The sequence below is a fragment of the Rhodamnia argentea genome, chromosome 4 (genome assembly GCF_020921035.1).
Source record: "Rhodamnia argentea isolate NSW1041297 chromosome 4, ASM2092103v1, whole genome shotgun sequence".
Taxonomy (NCBI): Eukaryota; Viridiplantae; Streptophyta; class Magnoliopsida; order Myrtales; family Myrtaceae; genus Rhodamnia; species Rhodamnia argentea.
The window spans coordinates 25,486,065-25,495,930 of NC_063153.1; the positions used below are offsets into that span (position 1 = coordinate 25,486,065).

The following is a 9,866-nucleotide window of genomic DNA, read 5'->3' on the forward strand; positions in this document are numbered from 1 at the left end:
ATCGAGAGAACGCCCGGCAGACCGACTTGACTAGAAGTCACCCCGTCCTCGACTTCTCTTGCCATTATCTCTCCAATAGATTTGTGGTACATAAATACTCAAAAAAGGCTTTAGTTAGAACGAAAACAACGGGCGTAAATCTCCATACATAGTCCTCCACCATTTGAGCAATCCATGAGATGATCTCCATCTCCAAAAGTAAAACTCCATTTGACTTTCTTTGCCCTGCAAAAATCATATGAAATTAGCTTTTTTTTTTTTTTTTTTTGGGCAAGGCATCAATATTAAAATTAACAGAAAAATGGAAATTCAAAAAATAAATAAAAAAATAAAAGAAATGTTAAAGAACTTTCTCTCTCTTTCTCTCTGTGTCTCTTCATTCTCTCTCTAATCCTTGTCTATCAATTCGTATCGCTCGCTCCTCCTCTCTCCGTTCAATTTGGGGGCGTGTTGGTTTATACGTGAATCGCTCCTCTTTTCAGGAGCACTCCACTCTCTTTCTGCTTCCTACTCTTCCTCCTTTCTCCGTCTTTCTTCTTCCTGCGAAAACTCTCTCCAAAACCTCTAGGGTTTCCGAGAGCCTCGACGCCCCATTGCGACCTCGAACTGGCCTTGATTTCCTCGGCGGATCCTCGGCGAAAGCTAGGGTTTTTTGTTTGTTCGCTCGGCCACGCCCCGATTGGTCCGAACAGGCGCATCGCTCCGAATTGCATTCTCCGATTGGTCGATCTGGAGATGGAATCGCGAGATTTGTCGACGGCGCCGTCCCCGGCTGCTGCGGCCGCCGCCGCTGCTGCTGCTGCTCCGGCCGCTGCTACTGCTCCGCCCGCGGAGGACGAGGGCGTCATGTCGGTCACCGCCGCGCTGGCCAAGGAAGCGCTCTTCCGGTTCCAGGCTCGCAAGTGCGGCGAGTGCCTCGAGTTCTTGCATCAGCTCTTGCAGAAGAAGGACGACGATCCGAAGGTCATTTCCCGGATTATTTACTGTCTCTCTCTCTCTCTTTCTGTGTGTGTGTGTGTGTTCCGATGTGTGTTTGTTTTGAGTTTGTGCCTACCCGTGCTGATTTTAAGCTGTTTCGTTGGTCGGCGTCTAAGCTGGGCAACGAATGTCAGTTGATCGTTTGGGTTTTCTGTGAAAATGAGGGTTGAATTTGATGATGCGGCTTAGATACGTTTTTGTGCTTTGCCAAGTGATCACTACACGCTTATAACTGCAGACCTGAACTTTTTCCTTACCCCTCCAATTGTGTTAACAGATGTGTAGCGTTTACATTAGAGGAATTCCAAGTGTTTGGACGGAGAAATGAACATTGTGTTTACTAGATTCATCATTTTACTTTATTTTTGTCCGTTTCGGTATGATTTTAGCATTTAGTGGCTAGCTGTGCCCACTTTTCTTTTGTCAATAGTGGATGGAAGCTATTTGATGGGCAGTATGATTTGACTTTTAAGTCTGGTATACCTGGCGAACGGATTCTTGTGCGTAGTTCCACACTCTGGTGTATTTCTATGCAACGGACACAGGCTTACCCTTTCATTGTCTTTGCGAGGGTTGAGCGTTTGAGCGTACTTGATGCCCAGATATTTAGGTTGTTCCATATCTCAGTGTTGAACGCACAGATACGGTGCATTCGGGGTTCATTTATGGTCCAATTAGATCTACGTGTTGCACATGTACTGTGCATTCTGGTGGGCTGAACATGTGCAATCAGATTAAATTGTTGAATGGGCCACTAGTGTGATATTGAATGAAGTATCTGATCTGAGAATCATGGCTATAGGACTTTTCTGTCATCAAGAGCTGATATTGCAGTGAGAATGATAATGAGCTGGTCCGGTTGGTTTATTTGAAGAGATTTGGAGGGTTCAGCTATGGTTATTTTATTCTTCATCCACTTAAAACCATTGCTTTGTGACTGTATACTTGTGGATGGCACCATATTTGTTTTCTGTTTGCCTAGGTTTGTACAGTCTACTTTATTTCATCAGTAAAACAAAATCTACTTACGGTTTTGCATGTTTAGTTATCCTTTTTTTCTTCTACATGGTAAGCATGCTGTGTCTTCTATTGGTTTGAAGTTTAATTTCTGGGTCTTGATTGGAATTTGGACATCCTTTCCACTTGGGCTGTTCCTGACTATGCATACTTTACCTTCTCTTTTAGAGCTTTTATATGGCATTTCTTGAATAATGACATCATTCTTTTTGTCAAGCACCATGGTCTGAGCTAAAAACATTAGTGCAATGCAGGTCCTCCACAATATTGCGGTCGCTGAATACTTTCGTGATGGCTGTTCAGATCCTAGGAGATTTCTTGAAGTACTTGATAACGTCAAGGTGTGGCAGTCCTTCAAACACACTCTATTCAAATATGCGATCTACTCTTTATCCAGAAGCATGACAGGCTTTTGGGTCTTTGATTTTTTTCTCTAAGCTATTGAGTTCTTAATCAATCTTGATATGTGGTGTTGAACACAGTGGGAGTAGGCAAGAGGGAAACACTGATGGTTGCTTCTAAATTATCATCTAGACATTGATGAAGGTGGTGAATGACTTGGAACTTTGTCTAGAACTATAAGAAAGGGCGAGGGCAGACCCTTTCTCATCCCTCATGTGCTATTCTTTAAGAGGCTCTTCTCTGTTAAAGAGTGGTGATACTGGTGGACTTCCTGTCTTGATTAGAGAAAAACAGTATATTTTCTAAACACAGTGAGAGTGAGTGTTATGCAGTGGAGGAAATTCTTAGTTTGTTGTACAGACAATGAGGAAGGTGGTAGCCAAATTTGAACTTACTTTGGAAATCTGGCCGAGTGCAAGAGCTGACCCTTTTGCTTGAGATGTTCTTTTCAGTTAAAGGGTGGAGAATTTGTTGATTGTCAGACTTAATTTCTGATGAAAAATGGTGTCTTCTTTGACAAATTATTGTGAAATTTTTTTATGGGTGGTATGTCATCACTATAGTTCTCCATGGGCTGTTGAAGGCTGAGCAGTGACTTAGCAGTCTTTGGAGAAATGATGAACTGTTAGTACATGCATGTTGGTCATTAAAGATGGTCTAGAGAAATTTGATCATGTGGACTCCATGGGAATTGGTTTTCTCTAGGTTTTTACTGGTAGGAAACCTTGTTCAGAATAATACGTCAGGCTGGGAAGGTAGTAATAGAATGCATCAAGGAAGAAAGTCTTTCTTAAGCATGTATCGTGTAGGGATGTAATTCTCATGAAGGATCCCATGTATTATCCAGTCTGAGGAATAATTCTAGATAATTTTCGGCTAACTGGAGGCTCCCTGGGTCAACATTTTACAAATGCAATTGCTGTTTGGGTTTTACATAGTTTATCTTTGCACAAATGGATCCTGACTGTGTCTTGGCACTTTCACTCTGTTAGTAGGTGTTTGGTTTTCCCATTAGTCAAGTGTTTCCCCTACAATTTTTTCTTACATGGACTATCACGAAGTATGCAGCCCAATATATTTAGAACTAGAAACCTGTAACTGCCACAAATGATTGGAGATAACTCGGCATACATGGCATTCGGAAGGTTCCACCTTGTGCAAAATATGCACTTGTCGTTAACCTGCATGAAATTTTCATTATATTCTTGAAGAAAATAAATCATCTCTCATGTGATTTGTCATCCAACAAAATTAATCGTGGAAGAGATAGGGCCAGCTTGTAAAAGGAAGAGAAGTGCGTGTATTTAGCTGTTAGCTTTGCTCATTTCATTCCATGGGGCAGATCCAATTTGATCTCTTCCCTTGTTATATGGGATATCTAAATAAAAAATGCTACTTATTGGAAACCCATAATTGAAACTCTATAAGTTCCATCAAAGAGATACCAATTTTACATTGTGGGATCCAAATTTTACAGACTCAGGCCGTATTTTATCTGTACCATCAAACCAGATCCAGTTCAGATCCAAATTTTCATGAAAAGAGATGTCAATTTTATCTGCACCATCAGGTCGTATTTTCTATGATGTTATCTTTTTAATTTTTCATTTGGTCGGTTTTATCCAGAGAAAAAGTGAAGAGCTTGCCCGTGCATCTTTGGAGCAGGTTGAGGTTGTCGGCAATGTCGGCAACAAAGCCATTTTAGGTCCCAAGGGAAGTTCTACCGTGGCACAACAAATGAATTCATTAAATAATGCCAGTATTCTTTACACAGACGAGTTTGACTCTTCTGTGGCATCCTTTAATATTGTACGTATGAATACGTCATTCATTTTCAAGTTAAATTTCTATGTATTTGATGGAAGAAGGTTGGGCAATGTCCGTAATACTGTTATATTGTCTAACATGTTGTCGACCCTTCTGTTTGTAGGCTGTCATATGGTTCCACCTCCGTGAATATGGCAAGGCATTATCCATCCTAGAGCCATTGTATAACAACATTGAACCAATAGATGAAGTACTAAAATTTGCCTTCTACAGCTTTATTCTCTCTCTCTCTCTCTCTCTCTCTTGCTCGCTTACAATTGTCAGCTTACCACTTGTTGTGTATGTATGAACACAGACTGTAGCTCTTCACATATGCCTTCTGTTGCTGGATGTGGCTTTAGCCTGCCGTGATGCTGCAAAGTCTGCGGTGAGTAGCTCTTAATATTCTTGATATTGATGCAAAGTCGCTAGTTTCTGATGGAATTGCTTTATGGACATTAAGGGGATTCTTTTAGTTGAGGAAATGTTTTGGTCTTTCTGATGTTTGCTATATAGAAGGTCCTTGGTTGGCCTTTATTTATGTATGTACATATTACTTGACTTTTCCCACCACATTGTCAGTGGATAATATTGTTTCACGAGAAGATGTGGCAGTTTAGTTTTTTTAACCTCTTTGGATTTTGGAATGTTTCTTGTCTTTGACAGTGGAGCTAAAGTACCACTACAACCAAAATTTTGTCAGTTTATGTCTGAGCCCCAATACAACCAAATTTGTTGGTTTTTAATTGATTCAGACTTTATCTATAATTGTTTGTGGTTCAGCTGTTATTATTATTCTTTTTTGGGAATCAAAATATCAATGTTATACAATTTATGCAGTTTGTTTTGACCTAATAGTTCTACTTGTTCAAGTGAAGTACATTAGCTATTGTGGTGTCTGTGGTAGGATAACGAAAAATAAGATACATTGATAAGACAATGGAACTTAATTTAAGCTGATATGACTAACTTGGCATGAGTTGTAAAAAATGCGGAGCCATGAGAACATGTTAGCTCAATGCTTTAGCTTATTTGGATTGAGAAAGTTATATTTTGGCTTTTAGTTTTCTCTGTTTCAGTTTGTCCCTGAGATTTTGGTGTTTGGAGTTATTTTGGCACTTTTCTGCCCACACTTTTATAGTGTTTGCTGACCTATTTCTTACTGTGGATAAATTTTTACTAGTGAATGTAGTGTAAATTTTGAAGCCTGTGACACAACTGCTTGAATGAATTATTCCCTACAAAGAAGTTTTGTGCAATCTCTGCCCTGCCTTTCTTTGTCAACCTTGAGGACTGCTGAATTCTGGTGTAGAAAGCGCTAGCAGTAAGGGTTTGAGGCATGTTGATGCATGCCGTGAAACTGTACAGGCCAAAAAGGGGAAAAAGGTCGATATGGAGCACTAAATTCAATAACAAAGTGTATTTTCCCTCCCCTTTGAAATTCCTTGCATATCAGGACGGGGAGAGGTTCATGTAGATTAGACTGTACTTCTGTGAATTTAAAATGCCTAGGACATGAAGATGTTCAACATCTATGGCGTTAGACCAAAGTATGATTTTTCAGTTTCATTGCCAAAGTTTTAGGTAATAATGAACATATTGGAGCAGAAAATGATTTTGTAGATCAGTGGCTTATGTGAATTTTTATTTTTATAAGAAGTCATGTTAGGGAGATATTAGTAGGAGAGATTACAAGCTGTTTTCATTAAGATAATTATTGCAGCTTTTGTATTAAATATGCTTGGTCACATTTTGGAGCCACATCTCCATCTAGATAGTAAAAGGGTTGCTCTTTGTTGTGTCCTAGTCAAGCTGCTCTTCTGTTGTTTGTTGACTTGCTTATGATTTGGTTATAGATTTTTTTTCTTTGGGTGTATAATGGGTTTATAAAATTGTCTTTGAATTTTGCAATCAGTTTGTCAAGATTAGAAAGTGTTAATGAGGCAACATTTATGCCAGTTATGTTTACAATTTGTGCAAAGTATGTGATCCATGATATAGGCTGAGGATGTTTTGTATACAGTTGTTGAATATTATTCAGGAATGTGGTTGCTCATTTTAGACTTTAGTTGTTTAGTATCACAGACATTCTTGGCTTGAGCTTTCCCTGTCTATAGACTACACATTCCTCATTGATGATCACTCATGAGTCATTGCTCTCACTCTTTTGAGTAGGTGTTTTAAAGACATTTCACGCAAAAGCACGACATCGGTGTCACTTTTTTTTATTATGAACTCTAAATTTGGATAATTACTTGTGAAGTTATTGGCTTTTGTCTTCGTCCCAAATCATCTGTATATACTTGTGTGTGAGATTAAAAATTGGTGCACTTTTGTGTCCTGCCATATTATTTCATTAGTGTGAAAAAAACAACTTATTTGTCTTCAGTTTAAGAGCAAAAATATATGTCTAGACACGGGATTAGGCAGGCATTTTTGAGGCATGGCTAGGATGTGTCTGGGCTATGGTTTCGTAGTATGATTCTAGAGATATGCTCCAAATTTGTGAACAGATTTTCCGCAAGTTATATACTGATATTTTGTAATATGAATTGGCGTGCGTTTATGCAGTTGCGTATTTATGTGCAGCTGAGACTTCTTAGGTTGTTTATGTTTGAACTGTTTATGGACTATAACATGCATCCTGGAACTTCCTATTGTTTAGCATTTAAAGGAGGTCCAAGGCATAAATACGCTGAGATGAAATGATAAGATAAGATTTTTAGTACGCTGCTCTCATTATCTAACTTTAGAGATCAAAAACATGTATCACCACTTTTCTTGTCGATTGGCATTGCATTTTGTTAAATGGTTCTACGATCTTAGCTTTCTTTATTCATTGCTTCATTTTTTTGATAGTTTCTGCATATTTGATCCTTAATTTCAGGATGTACTTAATTATTTAGAGAAAGCTTTTGGTGTTAGTCAAGGCGAGAATGGGAGTAGCGTGCAGCAACAATCTGCTAACTTAGTGGGGAAGTTGTCTTCTGTACCTAACAGTTCGTTGATTTCAGATGCTTCTAATCAAGAATCTTCTGTTAGTATAAATGCTTCGGAAAAGCCTTTGTCCAGAACATTATCAGAGGAGACACTAGACTATGAAACTATGCTATCAACTCTGGACATTGGTGAACAGGATGCAGTAAGAGCAATGGGAATTCCATCTTTGGTCGATCTCTCGCGGAGTCCAATTGATAAGACCATCACAGCTGTTGATTTCAAGCTTAAGTTGCAACTGTATAAGGTTCGGTTTTTGCTTCTAACGGGAAACTTGAAGGCAGCAAAGCGTGAAGTCAAGGGTGCTATGAATGTTGCACGAGGAAGAGATTCATCCATGGCTTTGCTATTAAAATCCCAGCTTGAGTATGCTCGTGGCAATTACCGTAAAGCTATTAAGCTTTTGATGGCTCTTGGGGTTCCGACAGAAGCTGGAATCTCTAGCATGTTTCTTAACAATCTAGGATGTGTTTATCACCAGCTGGTTAAATATCCCTCAGCAACAGTATTTTTTTCGAAGGCACTGTGTAGTAGTTCATCGATTCGAAAGGAGAAGCCTTTGAAGCTGTCTAGTATCTCCCAAGATAAATCTCTTTTCATTGCATATAACTGTGGCATACATTACTTGGCATGTGGGAAACCAATACTTGCAGCGCGGTGTCTCCAGAAGGCTCTTTTGGTCTTTTACAATCAGCCTCTTTTTTGGTTTCGACTAGCTGAGTGCTGTCTCATGGCTTTGGAAAAGGGACTATTCAAGACTGGCGATGCTCCTGATGAGACTATTAAGCTTTATGTCATCAGCAAAGGAAAATGGAGGCATTTAGCTGTGAGAGATGTACCTGAAAATGGGCTGACACATCTGATTGAGAATGATTGCTCTCTTGGCAGCGATGGTCAGCTTAATCTCTCTCTGAAACTTGCTCGCTTGTGTCTTTTGAATGCATTGCACATATTAAATGAAAGTGAATCAAGTCAAGCCCATTCAAGTTTGCCTCCTGATGGCTCCTTGGATGGAACTGAGTCGACAGAAGAAACGATTTCGGGGAACTCGAACCACAGAACATTGCCTGGTGTAGATGCCAAACCATCAAATGCGGGCTTAGGGCAGCTGAATGCTAATGGAGATGTAAAAGACCAGAAGACAGGAACGAGTCAGGAAATTACGAGCGGCTCTCTCTCCATGTATGAAGATAATCGCAGAAGACAATTGAGACTAATGAAGCAAGCCATTCTTGCTAACCAGGCATATGTCGAGTTAGAGTTGGAAAATCCTATGGAGGCCCTGTCATGCGCTTTGTCTATCTTGCAGCTTCCAGATTGTTCCAGAATATACACTTTTCTCGCTCATGTGTATGCAGCAGAGGCTCTTTGCTTGCTGAACCGGACCAAGGATGCTGCAGAACATTTGTCGGTTTATATGTCGGAAGCAAATCAGATTGAATTGCCATATGGTGAAGAGGACCTTGAGCAATGGCGGATGGAACGAATCTTTGACCCCGAAGATACAAATGGAGGTATATTAACTGCTAATAATTTTTCCTCAGAGGAGACTCAAGTTCTGATGTTCCTTAAGCCAGAGGAAGCACGTGCAACCCTTTATGCGAATCTTGCGGCCAGGTCAGCCTTGCAAGGTGAACTCCAGACGGCTCAACAATTAGTCGCGCAAGCGTTAGCCGTGGTACCTGCTAGTCGAGAAGCCACTCTAACTGCCGTATATGTACATCTCATGCTGGGGAATTCACAGGAAGCTCTCTCCAAGTTGAAACAGTTTAATCATGTCAGGTTCTTACCCTTCACCTGTACTTTGGATAAATCTTCTTAGTGGCTGAAGTGGTGGTGGCCTTTTATGTTCTCTGTCCAGTCCATTGCGTATTAGTGGGTAGTTAGAAGTAGATGGATAGTCCTCAAGAGGATGTGTAACATGGTATAGTTTGTCTTACAGAATAAATCTGTTTTGCTTTCAATTTTCAAATTTAGGTTTTATTGTTCCGTGGTGTGGCTGTGTTTTGGTTAGTCCAGATGCCCACCCCCTTTTCCATATTCGAGGTGTAGTTCTGATTCAATTACTGTTTTATTAGTTTAGTTGCTAGTGGAGAGATGGGGAAGTGAATTTGCTCTTTTACTATAAAAAGGACAATTGAAATTTTTTCTTTCTCCTTTGCACCAATATAAATTTTAAGAGGTCTTCTTCTGAGGGCTTTTCTTTTCAGTGGCTTCTATCCATTCACTCTATGCCAGATCGAAGGGATGTATATACGCACATGATCTTGGTTTTGATTTTCTTGTTTCGGCATCTTCGTTTCTGGGCTTTAATAGAAGAGTTGGTCCATTTCTTGTAATGACTCATCTGGGAGCTAATTCTAGGTTCCAGGCAGGACACAATCTCTTTCTTTAATGTTCTGTGAAAAGATCAAGTTGGTTATGACCGGAGTTGAACACGGAGATGTATGCGTAGAGGCTCTATATTCACTATTCAGAGTGCCGTACACTGCTTTAGTGCTATGATAATGTCAATCACTATTTCATTTTGGAAAATTACCAGTTGATTCTTACTGCAACCGATTGATATAAGTCGGGATTCATTATGTGTTTTTTAAGTTGGAGGAACTTTAGGTGGTTGCTTGGGCTTTGGTGGATGGGGAAGGTCACAAGGTGTACATCTGTTC

The 9,866-nt window shown here is 39.9% G+C and overlaps 1 protein-coding gene across 1 annotated transcript; it reads left to right on the forward strand.

The window, feature by feature from the left end:
- Positions 1-425: 425 nt before the first annotated feature.
- LOC115726173 (CCR4-NOT transcription complex subunit 10) lies at positions 426-9,409 on the forward strand. Its single transcript, XM_030655935.2, has 6 exons — positions 426-963; positions 2,250-2,336; positions 4,024-4,206; positions 4,328-4,414; positions 4,520-4,591; positions 7,091-9,409. Exons 1-6 carry the CDS (start codon positions 736-738, stop codon positions 9,020-9,022), a joined length of 2,589 nt encoding a protein of 862 aa, XP_030511795.1. The 5' UTR covers positions 426-735; the 3' UTR covers positions 9,023-9,409.
- The last annotated feature ends 457 nt before the right edge of the window (positions 9,410-9,866 follow it).